Source organism: Didymosphaeria variabile, assembly GCF_027946475.1.
Source record: "Didymosphaeria variabile strain IMI 356815 chromosome Unknown scaffold_9, whole genome shotgun sequence".
Lineage (NCBI taxonomy): Eukaryota > Fungi > Ascomycota > Dothideomycetes > Pleosporales > Didymosphaeriaceae > Didymosphaeria > Didymosphaeria variabile.
Genome location: NW_026611628.1, coordinates 2294018 through 2321067, shown reverse-complemented (window position 1 = coordinate 2321067; position 27050 = coordinate 2294018). Strand labels below are relative to the sequence as shown.

At 50.9% G+C, this 27050-nt stretch overlaps 6 protein-coding genes across 6 annotated transcripts; 3 read left to right on the top strand and 3 right to left on the bottom strand.

Annotated features, from left to right (window-relative positions):
- Positions 1-249: 249 nt before the first annotated feature.
- On the top strand, positions 250-1727 carry N0V89_012088 (uncharacterized protein; the record flags this gene model as incomplete). The annotated part of the gene is made up of 2 exons (XM_056220813.1): positions 250-511; positions 556-1727. The coding sequence occupies 2 exons, from the start codon at positions 250-252 to the stop codon at positions 1725-1727; spliced, it is 1434 nt and encodes a 477-aa protein (XP_056066116.1).
- A 9289-nt stretch (positions 1728-11016) lies between these two features.
- N0V89_012087 (uncharacterized protein) lies at positions 11017-11797 on the top strand (the record flags this gene model as incomplete). The annotated part of the gene is made up of 2 exons (XM_056220812.1): positions 11017-11023; positions 11460-11797. 2 exons carry the CDS (start codon positions 11017-11019, stop codon positions 11795-11797), a joined length of 345 nt encoding a protein of 114 aa, XP_056066115.1.
- A 2833-nt stretch (positions 11798-14630) lies between these two features.
- Positions 14631-15442, bottom strand: N0V89_012086 (uncharacterized protein; the record flags this gene model as incomplete). The annotated part of the gene is made up of 2 exons (XM_056220811.1): positions 14631-15360; positions 15435-15442. 2 exons carry the CDS (start codon positions 15440-15442, stop codon positions 14631-14633), a joined length of 738 nt encoding a protein of 245 aa, XP_056066114.1.
- Positions 15443-20578: 5136 nt separating this feature from the next.
- On the bottom strand, positions 20579-22987 carry N0V89_012085 (uncharacterized protein; the record flags this gene model as incomplete). The annotated part of the gene is made up of 2 exons (XM_056220810.1): positions 20579-22918; positions 22982-22987. 2 exons carry the CDS (start codon positions 22985-22987, stop codon positions 20579-20581), a joined length of 2346 nt encoding a protein of 781 aa, XP_056066113.1.
- Positions 22988-24296: 1309 nt separating this feature from the next.
- Positions 24297-25518, top strand: N0V89_012084 (uncharacterized protein; the record flags this gene model as incomplete). Its single annotated transcript, XM_056220809.1, has 2 exons — positions 24297-24330; positions 24392-25518. 2 exons carry the CDS (start codon positions 24297-24299, stop codon positions 25516-25518), a joined length of 1161 nt encoding a protein of 386 aa, XP_056066112.1.
- A 757-nt stretch (positions 25519-26275) lies between these two features.
- Positions 26276-26711, bottom strand: N0V89_012083 (uncharacterized protein; the record flags this gene model as incomplete). Its single annotated transcript, XM_056220808.1, has 2 exons — positions 26276-26564; positions 26707-26711. 2 exons carry the CDS (start codon positions 26709-26711, stop codon positions 26276-26278), a joined length of 294 nt encoding a protein of 97 aa, XP_056066111.1.
- Positions 26712-27050: the final 339 nt, after the last annotated feature.

Genomic DNA, 27050 nt, shown 5'->3' with positions numbered 1-27050 from the left:
CTGAACCCCTCTCTGATAAAGGGCTATGCGAATGATTGGGAGACAGTCGCATCGAGCTATATCTGCCTGCATGCTCGGGTGAACTCTGGACGAATTGAGGCCTATTGGGCATGCATTGTGCGACCTGCAGCCTTGTCTCAGGCATCATCACCTACTTGAAGTCGGCGTATCGCTTTCTGCCCCGCGCAATACTCCGCCTTGTATTCTTCATTACCTGAAATCATTCAACACAGTGCCACAATTTCTTCCATGGCTACATTCTTAGGCAGCAGCAGAGGTGGCTTTGCTCTACGGAGAGGGCGAGGCCGCGGCGGAAGAGCTCCGTTCTTCACGACGACCAGGAAGCCGATGGAACCTGACCTTGAGAAACATCCGCTTGGAGACCTTATCAAGGAGTTTCACAGCTCGGATCTGAGCTCGAAACTAATCGATCTGGCGGAAATATCTGATTGCCAGTATGTCGCATCGTACAACTGGCTCAACGACGAAGTACCTACCATCGTCATTCCAGGTAATCTCTCTTCCGCAGGTGCCAGTCCGAACTAATAAGCCCAGGCAAACCTCCTCAATGGACACCACTTCATGCACCGCAGCGTTTGAAGGAAGACAGCGGACAATACTTCCGTGACCCCAACGCCGCTAAATATCCCGACTACCCAATGGCACCTGTCGTGCATGCCGTTGTGGAGGCCGACCCCGAATTCGACGCTGCGAGCACCGATCTCTTCGCATGTGGGAGCACTCTCGGCAATCTCCTACGCTTCGCCCGCGGTATTGACAAAGCTTTTCGTTTCAACGTCGAGGTCGTCGGCGAGACTGTGTTCTTCATACGGAAAGAGAATCACCCTAAAGAGGTCATTAAGGATATCAGAGGCTTTGGTCATACTTTTCCAGAGGCATACACCACATGGGAGCACAGCGTTGAAGGCTCCGAAACTCACCAACGCATCGTACGATATGAGTTCGGAGGCTTGGATTGTCTTGTACGTTTCGAGAGCGATGGCTACTTCCGAGAGGCTCCAGCAGTCAACCATACTGCGCCTGCAAAGACTACTGTGAACCAAGATGATCTTCTTCACGCATTCCAAAGTGCAGCAATCAGCCACCCATCCAATACTGCGATCAGCAAGCCTGATGCATTGAAGATCAAACATGGCGGATCTGCGGTACCGCAGCAATGTATATTCGACCTGAAAACGCGCTCAGGCAGACGCAAGAGAGACATCGACATGAGCGACATCTATCCTGCACTCTGGATCAAACAGATATCTAACTTCATTGTCGCCTATCACGATGGCAGTGGTCTCTTCGAAGACATCCGAGTGCAAAATGTTAAGAACGATGTGCAAGCCTGGGCCGGAGATAATAGGGACGGCATCCGTCGTTTTGCCACCCTTCTCGACAGGATCGTTGACATCGCCAGGAGCAATGCGAGCAAATTGCTCGAAGTGTGTTGCTTCGGAACGGATCGCTTGGAGATCCGAAACCAGTACGAGGACGGTGTGCATGCGTTGCCTGCGGATTTGGTAGACCGCTGGAAAAAGACTAAGATGGGTGTCGTCTCTGCTCAGGGTGATGGCTCGGACGAATTCGAACATGGTGACGGCGGTATCGGCGTTGATGACAGGTATGACCTCGACACTAACTCAGACGATTCATCTTCCGAACCAGACTACACTGCTTGTTCCGCTCACGATTGTGGCTACTGCGGAAAGTGCACGTATTGAGGTTTGTATATCACGTCCCTGTGGCTTCACTGCGTCTTCACAAGGAACCGAGAAGAATCAGAGAGAACAAGCTACCGTGTCTTCTCACATCTTACAAATTGAGAGACTCAGATGCCGTGTACGAAACAGTGGGGAATAATGATCAGAGGATTTCATTAGCAAACAGCGTTTTGAGCCAACTCTGTGTCGGTACAATGACTACTAGCTAATCAACATCCAATTTTCTTAGAATTTCGGGTCATGGTTAGACTGAAAGAGAGAAAGAGGACCTTGGTTCGTAGAATCTTTAATCCTCACATGCTGTGTTTGTTGAGGGCCCACATCATGAAGTGTTGATGTTGATCTTGGTTACTGTCTCGAACCTATGATTCCAGCGATTCCAATAACCTCTGCTATGTTTGTGAGAGTCCGGTCGAGTGTCTTAGTCAGTGTAAATGCGGGCGCATCAGGATCGTGGCCTAGAAAGTGGAAGTATTGAAAGATATTTGTACGAGAGGGCAGTCGACGGAGTTTTGAGTGAGCGTGGGCACTGAGTGGAGTAGTCCCCAACAGCTGATGTGCACGTCAGGCTCCTAACGCTGAGGATTCGCGCGTGCATATGTACCTTCCGGTAGGGTTTAATACTTACTCGGACAAGTGGCACTAGTAGATGTTTCCCAACCTAGTGCGAGGGGTTGTGTATAACTGGGAAGTACCAACTGGAAGTCCCATAGAACCAGCCTACGCCATCAGCGAACGGTACATTAGCTCGATGCGTCTAGCGAATTGCAAGCGAGAAAGTGTGGTATTCCTCGCGGCGTGTATGGGCTCCACTATCAATGATCGGTCTACGATTATTACATGCAGGACGGCTCGCGCGGCATAGCGAACCCCGGACTCTACAGCTAAACTTCCCATTGGACGTTGCGGCAAACTCAATTTGTGTGCAGCACACATGCAAGTTAGAGTGTGAAGATATTGTATGCATGTCTACGTGTATTAGTCCAAGACCTGTACATAGAGCGAAACGGTTCACTGGTGGTCGTATCTTGCACTTTTATCGATTGTGTTCCCACACAGACCAGGTCCAGTGTACTATACAGACGCCATGTTCACCAGTACTCTAGATGCTTTAGATTCACGTAGATTGCAGTTCACACTTGTTGCTCACTTTTACGTAAATCGCGCTTAACACAAGCTTTACCTTCCTACTTACAGTCGTGACCGCAAGATACTCCTGATATGCAATCTGGCAATGATTCCTCGGCCTCACGTCAGGGCTCACCGGTAGGCTGTCTTTCTGAGGACGTTAGCGACACGCATGAGTAAGCGCTGATTATTTTCTAGGAGGGCACGGTACGTGGTGCTTGCACTTGCATATAGAACGGATTTGTTATAGTCACGCCGATTCGCAAGGTAGTGGGCGGTGCATTAGACGCTCGTAAAGGTGCTCGAATGCTCAGCACCGAGGACCTTCTCTTGCCGTACCAACAACTGTTTGCTCGTCGATTCTGCCTCTTCGGACTTACATTGGCGCTTCACCATGCGCCAAGCTGCTTATAACCGCCAGGGTAGAAGGATGCTCAGCACCGAGCCGAACGCTGCGATAGGTCTCTGCTCATCCGAGTTTTTTGCTCTCAGGGTCAAGTGTGTACATGCAAGTCCGTAGTAGTCGAATTTATGTAATCCTCGAGGTGAATTTTATTCTCGCCCCTGGGGGGCAACCTAACCCTACCTTATCGGCACAGCTTTGCTATGTAGTATATAGTATACATAATTCTCATTGCTTCTCGCGTCAAGTCCGAATGTGGTTCAGTCTCCTAGTAGTTTTCGGCATATGAAGAATCTGACTTCTCTCCAACTTGAAGCATTGGGTCCGTCTCGAAATTGGCTCTCTTGTAGCTCTCAGCATAGGATGAGATAGACTTCTCCCCTACCTGAAGCATGGGATCTGTCTCAAAGTTGTCGCGCTTGTAGTTCTCCGCGTACGAAGAGTCTGACTTCTCTCCAACCTGAAGCATAGGATCGGTCTCGAAATCTGTATTCCATCATCAGATAAGAGTCTCTTGGGCGATTTGTTGGAGCAACGATAAGAAAAGTGAGGTAGGAATGGGACACTTACTGTCGGGCCGAGCCGTAGGCGCTGCAGAGGTTGAGACGAAGAAGGTCGACGCGAGCACGGTAATACTAAGGCGGGAGAACATATTCGATTGTCTTGATGCTGAAATCGCTAAAGATTGTCGGTTCTTTCGTACGCTGCAATGCACGATTTAAAACAGTGGTAGGAACGTTCAATAACGCTGCCTTCCTCCACGGCCTTACATACATACCTACTTACCATTCCGTACTACATGCAGATTCATCCAATCAAAGGCTAGGTCTAATGCATCACCGTTATCGAGAATACCATGACTGCAGCCTGCCCTCAGGTGAGGGGATCTTTGTGATAGTGTGCAGATCCTCCCCTGGGAGCCCAACATGATGGCGCGGTGTACAGCGGGATTGGTTGACATACACAGGCGTTCAAAAGAAGGCAACCATCACAATGGGTCGTGCTTTCGCCGATCATTATAGGGGCACAAAACGGGGCCGCAGAGATCGACAGATCTTTTGGCCCCCCACATCAGCTGCACGCATTTGCCTCATTAATCAAAATTTAATTTCTGAAAGCTGCAGAGCTGAACACCTATACCCTAAGTGGATGCAATGTATTATGCATGCTGCGACAAACGGGGCACAACCTTCGATGCTCAGCAGGAGCTCAGTTTGATGTCAGAAGGAGCTCACTTTGATGTCAGAGTAATCCAATAGCCAATAGCGGTTAACGAAGACCAAATCAGTGTATGCGTTTCCTCAAAACCTCAAGACCTACACACATTATGTGACTGGATAAGCTATTGATAGTGACGAAGCTCGGGAGGAAATGACTAACATGGAATAGTCTATCGTCTATCGATTCTACGTCAAAGTGACTTCTGCAACAATAATGGTCTTGGGAGCTTCTGTAATACTACTGCAGTTGCCTACACCGCGTCTTGTACCGTACTTTTCGGTTTTACCTCTGGTAGCTCAACGTTATCTCACTTCTTGTAGAGTTCTGCTCAAGAGACTTTGTTCTCGATGGAGCATCGAACCATGTGGATGCATGATCGGGCCACAACTCCTGGATGCTCCCCGGTCTTTCTTCTCGTCTATCTTCGTTAGAGTTTCGCGTGGCATTATGTTCGTGTGAGCCGCGTAAGGATGAGAGAGAGATGGCTGCCGCTGCATGTCGAAGTGAATCGATCGAAACACGTAGCGCGCGTGGCAGGGCTTCCTTCAGCAATCGAGCGATCCGGAAAGAGAGTGGCGGTAGGTTGGCAGCAAGCAAACCCACACCAATCTCGATAGCAGGCCAATTCGAGAAAAGTAGAGATGACCCTGCTTGTGTCAGCAATTGGACGATAACAAAATATGAGCGAGTGAAGAACGGTAATGCTATTATACTTACCCTGGAAGAAGTTTGCAGCGCCCCCACTGTTTGCAAGTGCAGGGTTGGTCAGCTCTACAAGCTGGATAATGGTGTTGTTGAGGCCAGCGACGAAGGCACTTGTGGCGGGTTAGCTGAGCTTTTGAAGGGCTTAGGAAAGACTAACAAGCCACCCAGGAGGAAGACCACCATCAATGCTAGTTTACGCTTCCAATCCAATTGAATGTTCCAAATCTACAGAGTAACGCGTCAGTCTCGTTCTTTAGACTGCTGTCAGACCGGCGCAAGTCACTTACAAAAGGTATAGGCATGATCAACAAACAAAAATCGATAAAGCTGTCCAACGCAAACACACCCATTTGGGTTTCGAATCCCCATGGAGCACAAGCCATCCATCCACCCTCAAAATTGGCTTTGAAGTTTGTACCACAATAAAATAGCCACGACGCTACCGCGTACACGAACCAGGATATTGAGAGCCCAATAAGGATCCAATTACATATGTTGAATGCTCTACCAGTGGCAATGAAGATTCGGCGGTAGAAGAACAACATGATCAGTTTTATGAAGAAGTTGGCGCCCATCCAGAAGATGACAAGCGCAGCCGTGACCTGCACACATGTTACTAAATGTCTCTCACTGAGCTCATGCGGATGCTGCACCTTTTCGATGTCCTCCTTGGATGCACTTATCATGCCATCTGAATGTATAGATTAGTATTGGGTCTATCACAGACGATGCTCTGAAGTTGCATAAGTGCTCACATTTCATGATATAGTACCATGCATCTTCGACTTCCGGAGTAGGTGGACCTTTGAAAGGACTCTTGTACCATAGCGAGCCGTTGAATTGTTTGTGAACATATGCATGCCCAGCTACAGCATCGTTTACAGGGGCTAAAAGGTCAGTATTTCATGATGCGGACTGTTGAGTTCCTTTTTGTCTTACAATAGTAATTGAACATGTCCCAACATCTTGTCCGACTCGTTGAGAGAGCAAAGTACAGGCTAAGTAATAGTCCGATTATAGTGATAGAACTGATACAATGGAAGACCCAATGAAGCCGCCTCTGTATCTTGGTATGATTTTCCACACGAAACCCGACAATATCACCTAGAAGCGGTTCCTTGGATTCCGTAGAGTCTTTGGCTGGAAGCGCTTAGAATTGAACTAAAAGACCTATTGCTGAGAGAGTACTGCCGAATTATGGAATAAACTCACGATTGAGCCGTTGCTTCTTTGGGAAAAGATGTGTTATGCTATCATGACTTGCTCAAGAGGTTGACTCAGCGAACGTTCATGTGCTCAAACAATTGATCAACGTACATGTGGAATGCCGATCTGACGCAATGTGAACTCAAGTGCATGTGTAAGGCAGCAGTGGTAAGCGGCTTAACTGAAGGTAGCCAGGTACAGAATGCCAGGATGTCATATCCCTGCATATTTAGAGCTTCGGACTTCCCAGAACAGGGAATGTCGCAGGGGCTTGTCGTAACGCTTGTTTCGCGCGGGACAAGGGCTGCACACCATTTTCCAAGCTTCAGTTAATCTTGAGATCCATGAAAAACTTTCTGGGTACCAAAGCAGGAGGTTTGATATGATGCCAACCATTGACACCATGTTGTATGAAAATAAAAAAAGAACCTTTGTAAAAAAAACCTATGCAAATTCAGTCGTTGCCACAGACTTCGTGCACAGAAACTCGAAAAATCGGTTGTTCGCCTTTGTTCGCATAGGCCGATTGCGCTCCGGATGAGAACTAACTGGGGAGGTTGCTCTCATCCGTGAGAGAACAGATACTTGAACCGCTACGATACGATATTTTATGTGCCCGGAAGTTCATGATTGAAAAGATACATGGACCGAAAGCGCGCTAGCCAGCAACCCTACGAGAAAGCTTCTCTTAAAAATCAGCCGAACCACCAGTCGATAACGTTGCCTAAAGGCACAACTCTACTAAAAACATTGATCATGGCGATGACGATTCGGCAACTCTAGATGAGGAAGTGATCAACTATAATAAGAGATGTAAGAGTACCAGTGATGCCTAAATGGCATGTCGATAGCAGATGCAGGTAAAATCGAGCGAGCATACCCTCTTAGCGTAAGGTGGGCTGGAAAATGAGTGGGAAAAGGCAACGAACTGTATGGTGATCGTGGCATTACGGCTGAGGGTGACCCGGTCGCCTGGATACAAATTGCACAACAGTCCGGACTTTCGGGGCACCTCCGGCCGTAGTGAGCGGGTCTTTAATAAACTTCGGGGAGTACAAAGAACCTAGGCATCCGTCGATTCATTGATATTTGTTGTCTTTCCACTTCGCAATGGTTCCCTTCTAGTGGGTGCGCCGGTAAGAGCAGGGAACGGCATGTGAGGCATGATGGGAGCGGCGTAGCTCATGCAACGACAGACATTGCGGGGTGTTATTCGGCGAATTTTCACATGAGAACCCCACCCTACTAAAAAGCATCGCGTCGCCGCTCAATCTAGATCACTGCACTCATAACCGCTGTCACACGACAACGTCTTCGGCGCCACCCTTTTTACGCGAGCGCCTTCTGAGTGTGCCTTGTAGGACCCTTGCCCACCTGAATTGTCTCTGTTGACTACCAAACACGGTTGCTTTGGAGCTAATCTTTTGGTCTCGGTCCGGGAAGCGATATTTCCCAGGCGGAATCGAAGTCAGACGGCTCTCAAGCTCATATTAGGCTCTATGTGCGCCCGTGCATTAACGAATATGGTCACGCAACGTGTTTAGGGGCTAAGATATGAGGGTTAGCAGTGTGAAATTGCCGTTGTACAGCCAGCGAAACGTTTCATGGCGATGGGGTCGAACAACGCGTTCATCAATATATATTTGGCTATTGAAACAGTCTGCCCTAGAGGTCGGAGTAACATTTTCAAAGCCCTTTCCAACATCGTCTCAGCGAGGCAATGAGTCTTTTTCTTGAGTCGTAAGCACCACAACATTCTATCGGCGATAGACTTTCACATATCAGTGCGGAATGTCTCAGCAAAGTTTTCCAGAGCCTGATCAGGAAAAGCGTATCGAAGCGAACACGTCCTATCGTCGTCGAAAATATGGCATTTTCCCATATCCTCCGACCGAAGATCCAGGCCGGACACCTAATGTGCTTCGTCACTTGGGGCCTTATCACGAGTTTCGGTATATTCCAGTCGACATACGAGGAGATGCTTCATGCAGCACCATCAACCGTGTCGTGGATTGGCACCATCCAGATATTTATGCTTCTACTAGTCGGTACCATTTCAGGACGTGCGAGCGATGCAGGAGTCGTGCATGAGGCTGTCTTCGTGGGCTCGTTGTTGATCGTTTCTGGGATGTTTATGGTCAGTCTAGCGACGCAGTACTACGAGCTCCTTTTCGCCCAGGGTGTATGTGTTGGACTTGGGATGGGCATTTTGTACATGCCTGGCTTGTCCGTACCGTCCTCATACTTTAAAGAGAAGAAGTCCCTAGCAGTCGGAATCATCGCATCAGGAGCGGGATCGGGTGGTTTGGTGTATCCAGCAATGGTGCAGCAGCTCCTTCCACGTGTTGGTGAGTATTTGCTTTCTAGATCTTGTGGAATCTTTGCACTGATGCTAACTTGAGCAGGCTTTGGCTGGACAGTGCGCAGCGTGGCGTTCGTGACCTTGTTTATCTCACTACTTATCAACCTTCTTTTGCGCGTCCGTGTTCCCGCTCGTAAATCCGGGCCGCTCGCCGATCTCAGAGCTTTCACTGAGCTACCATACGTGTTCTTTGTCATTGGCTTCTTTTTCGTCTACTGGGCCGTGTACTTTGCTTTCTACCATGTTCGTGTTACCCCTTCCGTTGCGCATTTTCTTGTTGCTAATCTGAACGAAAGATCGACCTCTACGGCTACAGATACGCCTCTTTCACTTCCCTGGATTCTATAAACCTCCTACTCTTGACCAATGCCCTTGGTATTCCCGGTCGTGTTCTTCCAGGTTTTATCGCTGCGCGCTTTCTCGGCCCATTGAACACCGCACTGCCGACAGCTGCGTCTGTCACCATTATCCTGTATTGTTGGCCCGCAGTTACGCATACCCAAGGTTCGCTATATGCCTTCGCCGCGGTTTAAGGGGTCATGGCTAGTGCGATTCAGTCATTGTTTGCTATTTCGCTAGCTGCATTGACATCTGACTTAAGCCAGCTAGGGACGAGAATGGCGTCCAATAGCGGGAGCCATTGTACAATCGCAGGAGGGGAATTACCTAGGAGCGCAGATGTGGGCGGCTAGCAGCATGCTACTAGGAGCGATAGCTATAGGAGTGGCGAGAGTAAGCAAGACTGGGTGGGTGGCAAAGAAGGTTTAGGGTTGCTATGGCATGCCGTTCTGTTGTCCAGCCGCTCATTACAGTCAGCACAGCCATTCATGCTACGAAGGAAGTCCATCAATATAGAGAGACAGCGCAATTTAGATTTCCATAGTCGACGAAGAGACTCCATGAGGTCCTTTCAAATGTCAATTTCACCATATTCAGTCCACTCTTTCCCACGCCAGAATTTCTGCCCGCCGCGGAAAGAATGTTCGATCTTGTCTTTCGCCCTGCTTTCCATTCTTGTCTCAAAATTCGCAATACTTGTTGCCGTGACACCTTCCTCCGCGATTGTCCGTGCTAGATCTGCAGCATTTCGAACCGCAGTATCACCACCGGAACCGCCCATTGGACTCATTGCGTGTGCTGCATCCCCAACGAGCGTAACTCGCTCTGTAGAAGTTGTCGATAGTTCTATGTCTGGTTTGCTTGATAGAACTTGTACGCAAGCGGATAGTTCATGTGAGGCTGCACTAAGCAGACGCTTCAGATAAGGATGCCAATGCTCGGTCACTCTTTCCAGAAACAGCCTTTTTTGCTCCACGGTCTTCGGCGAGGATTCAGCGTACTGAAATGGCGCCGTGCAAATGACCCAGTATATGTAGTCGGAAAGGTCCGGTAGGCGGGAGTCCGACTCTTGTTGCACGCTTGTTGACCACGCCATCGGTTCCACAACAGTCTGGACGTTGGCTTCGTGATCCAGATACATACACCAGCTGAGCATATTTTCTGGCAGATGATTCTTCAAAGAGTCTGTTAACGGCGTTCGACCCCACATGATCCAGCGCTCCAGATCTAGCAGCTTACGCGCCGGCTGAAGCTGCTTACGCACCCGGCTCTTGATGCCGTCAGCGCCAACGAGCAGCAGCCCACGCGCTGTTGAGCCATCAGAAAAATTGACTCGAACTCGATCATCTTGAAGTTCGTAAGACACGAATTCTTTCTCAAATTCGATGGCATCATTGATGCCCAGCGCAGTCAGAGACCGAATCCACGTCCGATCGACAGGCATGGATTCCAAACCCGCAGGCGTTGGCTTCGGAAAATCGAGTCTTCTGGCATCTACGTATCGCGGCTCAAAGCGATTTCTCAACGAGGCAGTCTGCTACAGGAGGCCTTGGAGCTGAGGAGATAGAACACTATTGAGAGCTGTCTGTGCCTCTTTCGAGATACGGAAGCGATGGCCTTGCGCGAGGTGTGACCGAGGATGGCGCTCGAACAGGCGAAATGGGATAGAACGAAGATGGAGGCCCTGCGCTAATATTAGACCAGCAACGCCGGCGCCGATGATTAGAATTGAATCCGGTGAAGTATTCTGAGCCATGATCCGTCCACTTGTCTTCTAGTTTTTTGACTGGGGTAGTGTGCATAAACCTAAGGCTTAACTGTGATAGAAGGATCAGATATCGGCCAGGGAAAACTAGTTAGTATCGTGGTTCGTCCGCGCGTGTTTGGCGCACTTGAAGCTGTTAAGACAGATATGTAGTGGAGTGATGGAGGGTAAGCATTCAGGTAGCACCTGTGATGTACTAAGGCGCTAGTAGGGCCCTAAGGCCATCTAGGAATGAGCCTCGGCAATCGCCCAACTGGGAACTAGCTAGCCCAGAGCCGTGAACGATTGCAGTGCGTGTGAGAGGCTGACCGGGTTGCTCTTTGCTTGCGCCATCTGGACGCGCCTCGGCGCGACGCACCGCATTGTGGTTGTGACGGGATATTCGCCACTCTCACTGCCGTTCAGTGTGCGATATCACGACGGCTGTCTCCTCGTAAAGCATTGCTTTGTATTCTCCGAGTCAGACAAGCTCTTCGCGCATCGCACCCGCCCTACAGGACAACGTCGCACTCAAAATGGACGCCTAAATCAATACTACCTTGGGACTGCTCATTGAACTGGAGAGATTTACCGAATCACTTAAGTAGAATAACCCTCCGGAAGCCGCAATCGGCGAGCCACTGGGCAAGCGTGCTGGAACGCTGGGTACTCTACCTAAGGAGACTAAAGCATTGAAAGATGTCTGGCAGAAAGAGAACCAGGAATTGCAACAGGGAAAAAAGAGTGCAGAAGAAGGGCGCAACGGATTGCGTGCCAAGGCAGACAGCATGGAGCAGGCAAAGGAGCTTTACGTAGAGCAGATCAAGACTCTCCAGGGTGAGAAAAGCAGGGCAGAGCAAAAGCACGACGAAATCAGGAACGAGGTGATGACATTAAGGCTGGCCCAAGAACAACAGACAAAAGAGCTTAAGGATCTTCGAAAGCAGGAACAGGAGGCATGAAAAGAGCGCGATGTGTTCCGGGGCGAGGCGAATGCGATGAAGCTAGCCCAGGAAAGACAGACAAAGGAGCTCCATGATCTTCAAGAACAGAGGCAGAGAGGAGGAGGAGAGCGCGGTGAAGTCCGTACTGAGCTGAGGATGTTGAAGCTGGTTCGAGAACGACAGGCACAAGAACTTGATAATGTGCAACAGCAGAAACAGGAGGCACCAGGAGACCGAGATAGGTGTCGCGACGATGCAGAATTTTTGAAGCGCGCGAAAGAAACGTGGGCGACCGAGAAGATCGGTCTAGAGACGCGCGTCGAAGAGTTGCCGCAACAATTGGAGGACGGGACCTGGGACAAGTCTGTAGCGCGGCCGCCTGCGAAGTCATATGCTGTCAAGGCCTACAATATCCGACCAGCAACCGCGCGACGTAGCACTGAAGAGGAATTACTGGACCTTGCTGGCGCCAGAAATTACTACGAAGACGTAAGGCAAGGGTCCCACGAATCCCAAGCTTTTTACGGGGACGCGTTTGAGGCGGGACGGCGTTCTCGCGCCTCAGCCTCAAACGCGTCCCCGCATTGGACCGCGCACAGTCAATATCGGTCGGACGGGCGATATGGCTTCTATCGAGGCCGCGGCGCTTGACGACTCAACGAAAGCGCAATTGCGAACCAAAGCAACTGCAACCATTCGGAAGAAGAATGCGCAGAGGAATAGCGGTACTCCGCAAATCTGCTTCTGGACGCAGGCCGTGGACAAGAAGAGTGCGAAAGCGTGGGAAGATACCGAGGGTCCCTGCCCGTCGTGCGCTGCGTTCGACCCGCCAAAACTGTGCCTATATTTTGTTAGCGATAAGGAGGCGGTGGTGTTGTGAGCGAAGGGGTAGACTGGCGGTGCAGTTTGGGGGCGGCACAGATCGGTCTCCAGAATCTTGATTTCGGTAGAAGGTCGGGGGTCTCCATTCGAAGTAATATGTGTGTTTCAGGTTGCGTGCTGTCCAATACATGAGAAGCTCGTAGTTTCTCATACCTGTCGATCGGAAGCTTTTCGTCGTCGAATGAGGCCGCAACAAACTACATCACAGCCCTCCGCAGTTGGGAAGGAGAGAAGCACAGCAGTACAACCGAGGTGAATGTTACCATCGCGCGAGTGTGGATAAAACGAACCAATACATCATCTTCTTCTGTAGTGTGATCAATGTCCATTGCGCGCAGGATCCTCTCCGTCGTCAGGATCCGTTGGAGCGCACACTGAAGAAGAAAGGGACGTTCAGACTTTTCGAAAACACTCTGAACTATGTTTGCGGTCATGAGATCCGCTAGATCCTCTCCGTCCGAGTGGACACTGAAGGCTGTGTCGGATAACGCTGTTGCCGTGGTGCTCGGCAACTCAGGACCCTCTATAAGACCTTTCGAGCTCACGAGAGGCTCTTAGAGGTAACTTGTGCTGCACTGACAACTCACTGACTATTGCGCCTAGGTCAACAGCGGAAGAAGTGTCTAGGGATAGCAAGCGTGATAATTCTCCGTTACTGAGAACTACCTCCCTGAGAAGATTTCCTTGCGACACGTGCTTGACTCCCACTGAGCCGATCATGTTAACCTGGGCAGGAATCCAGGATTGGAGAAAAGTTTCGGAAGTAAATTGGCTCTTGGCACGTTGAGGAATCCAAATGTGTAGAGTGAAATTTGTGCCTGTAGGAAGATTCTCAACATGCTCTTCTAGGTTCACATTGGTGGGAGTATCTGGAAAGGGATCTATTTGGTTCAGTTTGTCTGGGTTTTCCCATGGAGGTAGACCATCAAAGTCTCTTTCCCGCACCATATGACTTCCCACATCCTTCACCTCGGCCTCGACAATGTCATCCTCAACAAAGTACGCCTTTTCACCAACCGGTCCATCCTCATCGTCTGGTCCAGGCAATGCGTTGAGAGCAAAGGAATAGATGTGTTCCGCGATGTGATTCAAGAGTTTGGATTCTTCCAGTATCGTCCCGCGCGCAGTTCCGCCTGAAGAGCAAAGCAGACATTTGGTACCAAAGAGAATCCTCGGGCTCGAGTAGGATTCAGGAAAGGTGGCCAGGAGCTTCTCTGTGACGGCCTTTGGCCATTCCTCTGGCGAATGCTTAATCCTTAGACAAGATGTCTAATAAGTCTAAGATAGGTTTGTCTACGTACTTGTACGGTCGATGTGGCAATTCTACAAGTCCAAGTGGATGGCGTCAAAGTGGACAACAGCAGGAATACGATCATCTTTCTCTAGAGAATTCTTAGATCATAGAAGGCTTAATTGGTATTAATAGTGGATACTGGTTAAGCGCCTAGGTAACGTAAACAATATGAAGCATCCTTATCATACAAGTTTTAGATGAGGCATACTTAGTAGCCTCCATTCGCCTCCACCCACCTCAAACCGAGTCGTTCTGGCTGATACATTTCGTTGAGAAGTGTCATCTGTATATCCAGGGAAAGCCGCTGAGCTCTGTTCTTGGCGTCCTCACTTGTCTCTCCTGACTCAGGCATGGGCTCTACCTGGTGGTTTCGAAAAAGGACCGCGAGTACAGCAGCGAGTTCGACCTGCGAAAATCGTTTTCCTGGGCATACCCGCTCTCCGTGCGACCAAGGGATATACTCTCCATCTGCAAAAACTTGAAATTCTTCCCCCTCAATTTCTTGTCTGTCTTTGCCTTCACCCACGTTGATGAAACGTTTCGGGTCCCAGGTCATCGCAGTGTTGCCCCAGACAGTGGTGTTGGTGTGCAATGCACAGAAGTTGACCTGCACGTTGGACCGCGGTGGAATCATGTATGTATTTTTCCCTACTGTCAAAGCGCATGCGTCCTTGGTCAGCTTTGATGATGATCCAAGTGGGTGGCAAAGTCGGAGAGTTTCCATCTGGGAATAACATCAGTCAAATGCCACATCGTGATTGCTTCGGGGGCCAAGGAGCTTACCACGACAGCTTGGCATCGTTTGAGCTTTGTCCACGTGGAGTATGGCCACTCATTGAAGTCGTCGTCTTTGCAGTAGTGTTGTATCTCCTCGCGAATCCAATTCTGGGTATCCGGATTTGCAGCGAGGTTCACGATAATATGGGCAAGCGTTATAGCCGTGGTGTCATTACCTGCGAACCCGTAGACAAAAGTATTGCTGATAATGTCCTGCTCAGTGATGGTCATGTCCCGGCCATCGTTCTGCTGGGCCAGCGAAGCTCGCACTAAAGAAGAAACCAGATCCTTCCGAGCCGATATGTCCTTTCGATTGTTACTTTTCTCTTCTTCGATCATGCCGCGAACATACAATCTGAAGCTCTCAACCGCCTCGCCCACTGCCTTCATCGAGGTCGGCATCCAGGACGAGGTTCTCAGAGTTTCCCCACCAAAGATGGCAATAGGAATTATCCCCCGAAGAATCTTCGAGAACGAATCGCGATATTGATAGGAGTCGTCTGATGGGTCAACTGACCCAGCGTGGCGCTTCTCCATCTCCTCCTGTCCCTCGAACGGGTACGGCTTCGTGAAGAGCGCTGCCGCCAGGACGTTAAGAGTGAATGTCTTGCAATCATCTGCGACGCTTCTGATTGGAGATGGGGCGCGACGAATCCAATACTCAAGCATTCCGTTCCCTTGCGCAAGTGAGGACTGCCATACAAGTTCATTGTTTCTTTCGGTGAAAGTAGCTGCCGTAACCTTGCGGTGCTTTTGCCATTCATGTCCTTCGGTGGTTGATAAGTTCTTCCCGTAAACATTCAGAACGGCAAGCTGTTCAACGTTCCGGCCAAAGTCGCGAGGTCGTTTGAGTACATCCCACGCAGCCTCCGGATCTGAGATGTAGATCCAATTACCGCCGGGCGACACTAATGTAAACGCGTCGCCAAACTCCGCATGTACGCGATATCGCTCGTTTGCATCCCATCCAAAGAGATAGAATCGATCAAAGTGTTCTGTAGCCAGTCCAAACCGGCGAGCTAGTCGGACCGCACTGCTGCCAAAGGCCATCCATAATGGGTTCGTCGGCGTGACGTAGCGTACGAGAATCGGTAGCCCTATCGCGCGTGCCTTATTCAGATTCGCGTTGAGGGTAATCAAGGACCAGATGATCAAGGTCACAGGTAATGCTGCAAGAGATACAAAAACCGATACAGGCATGACTAGTTTTGTGTTTCGATAGTAAGAGCTTGAAGACAGACTGGAGAGCAAGAAGCAGAAGGGTGACGAGATGCAGAGGCTGGGAAGGTTAGCAAAAATTTAGAGGGTGGCTCGTAAGCGCCCGCGTAGACGTTGGGGCGGAAAGCTACAGGAGCAATATTGAGGGGCAGTGTCGGTTCCAGAGCTACCCGAAACGGGTAAATTGCTATGGGCACAGTCGACCGTGCCCACCCGCGCTTCCACCGAGCCAATAAAATGGTGGAGCTACGGTTCGATAAGACATTCGTTGAAGAGGCTTCTCAGCCCACTTTGCCCAGAAATCAGACACACTACAAGTGCACAGTAAGATTAACCCGTCTATTGAAGCCATATCGCAGCCTGATCAGGTGAGATACAGAGCATTCCACGCCTCGTGGGTATGTTACCAGCAAAAGGATGAGTAGGCCTTGATGAGGTAGTCTGCGAAACTACAAGATGATCAAGAATATGCATCGGACGCTTAATCTATGACACGGAGCTGAAAGTCCAAGTATCCGCTCACAATAAGCCAAGTGCAAGACAAAGCGATAGACCAGCGGTCAACACGAGAGTGGTGCCTCCTTTCTGCGGATGCAGAATCCAGAGGATGGAAAAGCATGGAAGCCAGATGTAGCTGCGGGGACCAAGTATTCTGAGCGATAAAAACTGCCAATAAGCTGCAGCTAGTCACCGGTAAACGCTCATCTACACAGACCCACATACTGAAAAACCAGTTCCCGTCCCTGCGCGTTCATGATGCTTCTCTTATTACATGCTAAGCCTCACTGTACAAGGATACCTATCAGACGGATGAGCTCCGCCTCCCCCACCCTCCACTTGATAGGCCCTATTCCCATAGACAGTCCGGAGACGAGTGACGTTATGTGTTTTATCCCATTCATCGTACGCTGGGGAAATCGAGAACTCGCGGATCGTCATAGCCAAAACCACCTTCATCTCCATGACTGCCAGGCTTTGGCCGAGGCAATTTTGAGGACCGAACTCGAATGGCCGCCAGGCTCCCTTGGTTGGGTATAAGGGATCTCCTGGCTCGACTAGCCAACGCTCAGGAATAAACGCATGGGGATCCTTCCAATACCTTGGGTCTCGATGAAGTGACAAGTGCATGACCCAAACATAGCAGCCTTCAGTCGGGAATACTGTACCATCTTCATTAGTTAGGACAACACCCTTTTTGCCTTCACGAAAGCCAGATGCTGGAGGGAATAGGCGAAGCGTCTCTTTGATGACTGCAAGTGTATAAGGCAACTGATTCAGGAGAGACGGACTTTCTCGCAGAATTTCGGCAGTTCTGGTGGTATCATCGCCTAGAGTTGTGTTGAGTTCTTTGCGAACTTGAGTCAATGCTTCTGGATGGGTGGCAAGAAGGTGATATCCATATATCAGAGTGCTACTTGTTGTGTCATGGCCGGCGAACAGAAACAGACGGAGTTGTGCAGACGCAATACTGCGCAGCTCCTCGTCCATTGCTTGACTATGATGCAGTTCCTTCTCTTTGATGAAGTTTTTCAAAACAAGGGACATGATAGACCTAGCTCTCTGAGCACCTAGCTGTCCCTCCGCTTTGACATCTTGTTGCAATGCAGCGAATCGTTGATCAAGCTCAGCGTGAATGAATCGATCGATGCGCCGGCCATAGTACCATAGCACCAAAGGGCGAAAAGGATTGTATCTTTGCAATGGATTGAGCTCGCTGCCGAAGGAAACCCACTCAATCTGGTGTCGCAGGTCTTCCGCGAAGACATTATGTCCGTCCTGATAGTGCAATCGGGTTTCGCTGCAGACCAGTTAATATTTCATTATGAATGAAGGCTCAGTGGGAACCTACATCGCTGCTGCAGCAATTACATCCACAGTCAGTCGAAGGGTAAGGTCCTCGAGCTGGAATACCTCATCTCTGCACGCCATCTTTTGTAGGAGATCGCAGAAAACCTGGACTTCAGTCACAATGGTTGGAACTAGATCCAGCATCTGGGCTCCGCTAAAGGCAGGGTTGAAGACTGCCCTCCAAGGCTTCCAAATTTTTTGAGGCATGGTGAATAGGTTCAATCCGCCGGTGAGACTGTGAAAGGCAACTCTGATTTCATCTGGCTTGTCGAATAGAGCTTGCTGCCACTGAAGGGCAGCAAACGTGTTGTTCACAAACAAGAGTGGCTTGGTGAAAGGCCAGAGATCGAAATAGCCCATGCCGGTCGGAAACTGTTGGCTGACCTCGGTCAGGGGAGTATTGATGGTGCAATCGAAAGGTAAGCGATCCATGAGTTTCTTCAAGAGCAGGAGGTGGCCTGTTAGTGTGCTATGCTTGGGCATAGGCTTTACGTGCGCAATGTCAGCTTCTACGATTCTTCAAGACCCTTCGAACGATATACTGACAAGTCCAGCTTTTTGGATGTTCCAAATTACGCGCCGGGCGGCTAATGCCTTTGAAAAGGCGTATACGAAAATCGAGAGTATAGCTGCAACAACAGCCGTGGAAATGGCGCTTGCAAACTCTGGCCGGTCCATTTTTTGGTCGCGCTGGAAATTTCAGCCTAGAGAGGGAGATGGACAGTGCTGCGATGGGTAAAGTTGAAGATGGAAAAGATTGATGGGCTTGGGAAAACAATGCGATCGTTACACAAGGCGGCAACGGGATCCGAGGCAACCGACACAGCGAAGCGGCGCAGTCATTTTATGGCGGCGCAGTCCGTTCAAATCCACTGTCTCGATACGGCCTTGTAGCAGCGAGGCTGCAATGAGGCGCGGGTACCACCGGTGGTCTCTCACCCAACGGCTATGCACATGCATGCACTTGTTCACAAATATGCAATCCATAGTGCCCAGAGCGAGACTCGCGACATACGTGTGGCTTCACGCCGCTTTTAGTGCTCTTGAGTCTAGCTTTCGACAACACATCGTTGAGATAAGCTTGATGGTACTGTATTACCTTCTAGCTTGATTATTTTGACATCCTTTACCCAGTCAGGTATTACCCAGGCTCTTCGAGTGAGCTTCCGCCCAACGTTTCGCTCCTCAACCAAGTGCCTGAAGACCCTTATTGCCAGTGGAAAATTGATCACTCGATGTCGGAAACTGTGTCACGACCGTGTTATATGATAGTAAACGTGTCCGCCCCCAAATTCTCAAAGTGTTCCAGCATAAGACACGTTGTAAAGCCGATCCTCGTATACGTAGCATTCAATCCCTCAACCGGCGCAAGAACCAGGCCCATTCCACAAGTCCTATCGTCTTTTTTCCCATGCCCAGAAGCAGGACAATTCTGACGGAACAGATAAATGCAGTGCACCACCTTTCTCGACCCACGCTCGGACTTGACGTCAAAATACATTGTTCCCACGTTTCGGCTTCCGGTAGGATCTTGTATCTGGATTATATTCCCGTAGGCATTAGAGGAACCATCGTATCCAATAACCGCTTTGAAGATAGGGGCCGCCATGCGCAAGTAGCCCGACTTGACTCTACCGAAGGGGTCCGCGCTCGCAAGCTCGTCGCGATGTTCAAGGACAACGGACATGCCCTTTTCCCATGTGTGGTGCTTTCCTGTAGCGTCGAGAGTAGTGTCTTCGAAGCTTGCTTTGACAAAGGAGTATCGAACTTGCCCAGATAGAGATGCCCATGACCAGCTTGGGGCGACGTATTTTGCGTGGCGAATGTGGTCTCTGTCTCTGGAAGCGTGTTTGTAAGAACCCCATGCCAAGCTGCGCAAGAAGTCCTCTGACCAGAGACCTGCGACGTATTCACTCAGCGTGTAGTCACTAACAATCCTGGCGAGACCAGCGATAGCAGGCAGGGAATCCTCTTCGTTGGTGAGTAGCCGGTTCGAATAGTCGGCGACAGTATGGTACCACAAGTCGTGAATGTTGCGATCGCCAATGTCGTTGATGGAGTCAAGGAGCCTCTCGTTGAAGGAGCCGCTGTAGCCCTGTTGCTTCGCCATGTTCTTTGTGGGCCACCCTTCGTATGTTCTCATGCAGCGACACTCCCAGAGAACTTGTTCAAGGGTGAAGTGAACGATGCGCGGAGACATTTCTCGTTCTTGGAGTGCCCATCCTCTGCCATGCAGGGGTCCTTCTTCGTGCAGTCTTTCCCAACCTGATTGGGCTTTCATGGCCCTTATGGCTATAGGTTTACCATCCTCGCCCTTGAGCTGAAATTCGACGGAGTTGTTGTCCATATCTCGTGAGCGGAAGATGCCCTCTGTGTCATCGTCGGAAACATTGGCTGCTATCGTCAAATACGAGTTGCTGTAAACCTGGCTCATCAGAGACGTCTCTCGATCCCAATCTTCGCGAGAGTCTTGTATGATGCATAATGCATCGATCCACAGATACTTGACTCCGAGCTGATGCGCAACTTCGCAAGCTTCCATGAACGTCAGGGGCAGGGTGTCCACCTCAATAAATTCCATCCGGCTATCAACATTCCTTGCAAGGGTCGAGCTCGAGGCCGTCGCTTCTGCGTGCCATCGATGGGTCAAAGCCAGATATCGTGACTTCCTGGGCAGTGAGGATCCTTCCACCAGTTTCAACGTCTTGTTTCGGCCCCAATCACTAAGATCTAGCAGTCTCGTCGGCAAAAAGTCTATCTGAGGCTGGATCCTACATCCATCATGGTTTTGGTTGCATTGCTGCAGCCATGAATGGAGCTGTTCGAAAGTCTCGAGGGACGAAGTACTTCCAGATAGTGGCTGTCGCTTGTCTGAAGAATGTCAGCGGAGATCCTCGGGGATCGTGCAAAGGGGATCTACTTTCGAAAGACTCGATATTGAGCTGAAAACCAGTTCGCAGGGTTTTTGGACATTCGATGTCTTCTGGAAACGGCTCATCAATCTGACTCCACATAGATTCTACTGGTTTGATGCTTGAGCCCCGATACAGTCTCACCTCGCTCGGCTGAGGAAGCGTGATCGTCGTAATCCCGAGCTGTTTCCAGAAGAACATGCAGAAAGGACATCCGCTACGGGAAGAATATTGGAGGGAGTACAGTGATAGATGCCACTTCGGACTATCCTCCCAACTCGGGCATTGTCCGGTGAAGAATGCCGCTGGTAAGTTTTCGCATGTTGCGCACAACTCCGCCTTGGTAATAGTTGATACATCCAAAGACATACTGCGTTTTCGTGGTGCGGGCGTTTCAGCTTGTCTGCGTTTCAGCATGTTTATGATGGCTTGATTGTCGCCCTCTTCTGCAGCGTCAAGGACTGCCCTTTCAGTGTACGAGACTGCATGTACATCCGCACCTGCATCAAGCAATAGTCGTACCATCTTTTCGTTCCCTTTCATACACGCCATGTGCAAAGGGGGTTCCTTCCTCCCTGCAGCCGCGCTCGGATCAGCGCCATCAGAGAGAAGTACCTGCGCCGTTTCGAGGTGATCCCCTTCCACAGCTGCTTGCAGCGCAGTACTCGAGCGTGCCTCGCTATCATGTACTTTTACACCAGCTTCGAGAAGCACCTTCACGACTTCAGTATATCCTCTTGTGGCCGCAACCGTGAGCAAGCGAAAATGACTACCGTGCTCTTGATTAACCGACATTCCCAGGCTTAGCAGGGACTTGAGGAACTCAACGTGCCCCGTCTCAATGCAGGCTTCGAGAGCTCGTCGCATCGCCTTTGTAGTCTCCGCCTTCTCCTTTGCCACCTCTTGTAACAGTCTTTCAAACACCCCAGCGTGATTTCCCTTGATCGTTAACATCAGCGACGGGGAGGCTGAACCCCAAGCGTCAGTCTCGAGCTTAGCACCGGCGTTCAGGAAGGTGTTCACGATGTCGATGCTCCCTGCTTCAGCTGCGGCTTGCAGCGCCGTGCGACCCCACTCCCCAGCTTTTGCATTCACTTCAGCACCAGCAGCCATCAATCTTTCGACCAATTCGACGTTACCTTTTCCAGCTGCGGCCTGTAGTGCGGTCCTTCCCTGTCTCACTGAAGGCTCATTAATGTCCGCGCCTGCTTGCAGTAGTATCTCCACGACGTCCAAATGTCCTCCAAGCGCGGCTTCCTGTAGTGGCGAGGAGTATTGCTCACGGTTCCACTTGTCGGGGTCGTTTGGAAGTGCACCTGCCTTCAGCAACCGCTCAACAACTGCTAGGTGCCCACCTGAAGAGGCTGCGCGTAATGCTCTGTCGGCATTTGGATCTGCGCCGATTGTAAGCAATCTCTCAACGATTTCGAGATAACCACCACTGGCCGCGGCTCGTAGAGGCGTGCACTGTGAGGATCCGCATGGGACAGTAGTGCCAGCTCCATTTTGGATAAGGTATTCAACCATTCCAAGATGACCGCCGCTCGCCGCGGAGGACAGCGCGCGTTCATGTGACACATCAGTTGCTGCATCAGCATTCGCGCCGTATTTCACCAGCGACCTCGCAATCTCCATGTCGCCCAAGCCAGCAGCATCTTGCAGAGCAGTGTCTTTAATAGCTTGCGCCGCTTCGAGGAACTTCTTGGCCTTCATGAGTCGAGTAACCTCGTCGTGTCGGGCGTCCTGAACGGCTTGCTCCAGCGCGTTTGCGCTGTAGCAATCCTTCGCGTTTTGCCTCTCTTCAGTAGCTAGTATGATCTTCACTACCTCGGTCCTTCTCTTGAGTGCCGCTTGTTCCAGAGCCGATCCCACCATGTCCATGAAAGCGCGGGCATGTATGTCAACCCCAGCCTCAATCAATCGCTGCACCGCTTTGATCTGGCCTCTCTTTGCTGCTTCGGTGAATGAACGAGTATATCCATAGTAGTAACCCTTTTTTAGTGTGACCATCTCATGCTCAACGAGTCGCTTGACCTCTTCCAAAGGCTCCCCATGTCGGGCGGCATCCAAGGCAGTTCGACCGGCGGCATCCGTCACCAATCGGAATTCCCAGTCACCGAACTCATCCTTCTCTACGTTTTCAAGGCTATCTTTAAATTTTAGCACGGCCATGGATATCTTTTGTGGGTGGAAACTGAGTTGGGGGGGCTGAACAGAGCTGTTGCCTAGATGTGTTAGCAATTCGCCACCTAGGCGTGCCGCGACCCAAACAAGCATTTTAAGTGGCCTGTACACCTTCTCGAGGTACCGCTCCTGGCCTCCTTCCACCTGTCACATTTGAGGGTATTCTTTATGAAAATAAGATAAGATTTGAGTGTTGTGTTGATCGTATTGTCTTCTTAAGTATTGTAAGCCAGGCTGCTAGCAATGTCCCTATTTTCTTAGCGTAGCATCAGCCACCTCGGCACTATTTTAGGACATTGTAAAGTGTCCATGTACGAAGTATTCTCGACTTGCCCTTCTGATTCGTTGCTCGCCAACGGTAGGTCACGCACTGTTGGAAATAGTATAAGTATAAGGGAAAATTTATATATATATATATGTATATATGGAGTGGCTTCACGTTCTCATATACATGACATCTTACTAGTGGTGGTTTGATATCTTCGAAGGAAAGTGCTACTTAGTCAAGTCTATGATACAAGAACGTATGTACGTGTAAATACCTTAGACTATCATGCGTCCACGCGTTGACCACACCGCATTTATCGTCACGATATGGCTGACTAATTCGGCCCCGCTGGCGCTAGTTAGCATTCGAACAGTATACTCGATATCTACACACCACCACATGATCCTGATTTCTAAACTCAAAATTAAGTGCTCGTGCCACCCACCTTCTCACCCACAGCCTAGGGATAACCTCATGGATAGTGGACGTCTTTGCTTAGATAAAATCGTTATGGGAGTAAAAGGCTGTTGGACGTGCAGATGTAGGTACAGTACCTACGATAGCCACGCCGCTATCACAGCCCTGCCATCCCGTTGCACACGATCAAGAGCGGGCGGGCGAGTACCGCCAGTGCTACAGGCTCAAACGAACAAGCAGAGCAGGAGAGCTGGCCGGGCTAGCATAGATACTTTGCTTACAATTCCTAGCGCGCAAAGTGCGGTGCGACAAGCAGAGGCCGACGTGCGGCAACTGCGCGAAGGCGAGACGCGAGTGTCACGGCTATGGGATGCAGTTATCGTGGCCAAGAGACGGAGATGGCAAAAGAGCCGTGGTGTTGAAGGATGTGGATGCACGGCGGCGGCACAAGCGCAGGGGGGGTCCGGGTCTGGATCCGGTTCCGCCGCGGGCAAGGTTTGTGAACGTAGGGGCCTGGGATGTGGCGCTGGCGCTGGCGGTGGAGCTGGAGAATGGCATGGCTCCTGGTGAATATGCTCGTCAACATACCGGTTCGTACTGTCTGGGTGCTGGACTAGATGCGTATACCTGCTAAGTCGTGTAGCCCGCTACATGCGCTCCATGTCCACGTCCACGTCCATGCAACTGCCCCGCCCAGCCTATCTACCGCTCGTCGCCATGAACAAGGAAGAATCGCATCTCCTGGGCTTCTGTACGTAGCACATCTACACAGCCACCCCACCTGCACCCACTGACCCAGCCGCTGCGCGCAGTCACCGAATCAACATCCCTCGTGCTCGGCCCAACCGACGCAGAGACTCTAGCACACTTCATCCTGCGAGTCGCGCTCTCAGGTCCCGACTCTTCCGACACGACGAATCCAGTCCTGCAGGCCGTGTTTGCGCTCGCATCGCTCCAACTACACGGCAGCGGCAGCGCAAACGCGTTTCGGTATAAGAGGCGCGTTGTGGCGGAGATTGCGAGCCACGCGACTGACTGGCTGGACGAGAGCGCGCTGCTGAGGAACTTGGTTGCGACGATGCTGTTGTATCATTGCGAGGTGGGTACACTCGAGTCGAGCCGCCGAGGGACATGGGTGACTTTCTTCTGCGCGGTGAAGCGCATCATCAACACGTCGCCTGCAATGGACAAGTTGATTCGGCGCGAGTACTCGGTCTTCCTCGATTGGATCTACTACCACGAGGCACTGTCGGAGTTCACAGTCCGGCATTGGAAAGTCCCGTATGATGGGTGCGGCTTCGCTCCCGTGGCGAGATCGGCTAGGGCTGTGGATGGCATCGGATCGCAGGTAGAAGAAGGCATCGGCTGCCCGACCGAAGTCCTAGAGCTCCTTGTCCACGCCTGTCGACAAGCCATCGTCGCGCCATGCCCCGAGATGGCGTACACGGCCGCCGAACTGGAGCGCGCGACGGTGCTGGAACAGCGCATTTCGACGGCCTTGGGAGACTTCGGGCCCATCCCAGCAACAACCACGACACCAAGGAATCGACGTACCATGGTCGCGGATCTCCATCGCATCGCGTGCTTGATCTATGTCAACCGAGCGGTGCATCATTTTTCCGGGTCCGAGTTCCGCCACCGACGGCTCGTGAGAGAGGGCATGCTGTTGCTGGGCGAGCTGGAAACGTGCCAGAGTGCGTGGACGCTGTTTGTCATCGGCTGCGAGGCCGTCGACGACGAGCAGCGGCTTGCAATTTTGCATGTTTGTGAACGCAGTCGGCGGGACCCGAGAGAGAGATCAAGTCACATTGATTCGACTCAGCGTCTCATTGAGGCCGTGTGGAACCAGCGAGATCTGGATGAGGGGGGCAAGGTTGAGTACATGGCGATTCTGGACGCAGTTATTGGCGGGCTAGCTTTCATGCCATTGTTTGCCTGAGCTGGGGTCCCTAAGGGCTACATGAAGAAAGTTCCTCCCATCCTGCGCTGCGCTTCACTCCGCCGAGACTAGAACCAATGCTCCTCGTCCCCGTGATGTGTGAGGAACTTACCACTGTCCGCCTCGGTCAAGTTACGAACCACCCGAAGCATATTGGCGACTGCTTCCTCAATTGGCGCTGGACCCTCGACCTTTGGATCGATCTTGTGGAACATTCCGAGCACGACTTTGCGTACCTCCGGGTCGCCTGTGACGGCTTTGGCTGTTGCAAGTCAGTCAGTCAGTTTAGTCCTCCGTGCCTTTGTTGTGACATTGGCAGTGCTTACCAGCATCCGTATTCACCCAGCCTGGGCTCAGAGCCAGCGTCTTGATGCCCTCGGGGGCGAGCTCAGTGGCGAACTTTGTCACGGCCATGTTCATGCCGGCCTTGCTGACAGAATAACCCAGCAAGGTGGAAAATCCGGTGATGCGAGTGAATTCAAGGTTTCCACTCTGACTAGAGAGGAAGATGATCTTCTTGTCTGCACCGTTGCGGATAAGGTGGAGGAAGGAATTTATGGTGTAGATGTTGCTGAGGAGGTTGTTCTTGATCTACGGGCGCACGATTAGTCGAGCCTGGCCTGCCTTGGATGGCGCAAATGGTGGGCTGGGACTTCGTACGTTCTCGCCAATTTCCAAGTCGAGCGCTTCCTTCTTGCCATGACTACGTCGTGTCAGCAGTCGGAAGTGATTCTCTGAACGCGTCAAGCCGAATCACTCACAAAGCAGACGGCGGTAGCACAGCCGTGTCTGGTCCTGCGGAGCCGGCGTTGAGGATCAAGACATCAAGCGAACCAGCCGTGACTTTGGACACTTTGGCGGCGGCCTCATCCAACTTGGTTGGATCCGAGATGTCTGTGACGACGATGTGGATGTTTTTGCGACGTGCGGCAAGCTCCTCGAGCGAACCGGCAGTTCCCATACTCCGGATGAGGGCAAACACTTGGTTGTTTGGGTCCGTGGACTTTGGTGCCCCAGTCAGTGGTGGATCTTGCTTGTCACTATGTCTGCAGTAGTAGATAGACTCACAAGATTCTTGACGAACCCGAGCTGCAATGGTGGTCTTGTTAGCATCTGAACACTGTGGTTCGTGACCATCTGGGAACCCTTACGCCAATGCCTCGCGTCGCGCCTGTTATAGCCCAAGACACCATTTTCAGTCTTTTTTAATGGATTTGACGAGTGTGCAGGATGGAAAATGTATGGAATAAATATTAATCGCTCAATTGAGTTCGTTTGGCGGTGGTGGTTCATGGACAGAGGGTGCGGGTGCTACATGCTCTTATATCTGTCCTCCGACCCATTTTGACCGTGCCGCATGGTGTAATCAGTGGAAGCTATTTGCGAAGTCGATGTTGTGACTTCTCGCCGACGCTTTCGATGGCGGACGGAAGTGATGCAAAGCGAGGCAACTATCTCCGAACCCACTGGGTTTAGTTTTTTGTTTATTAGGCTCGCGTAAGCAAGTATCAAACCTCTCTACATTAACCATG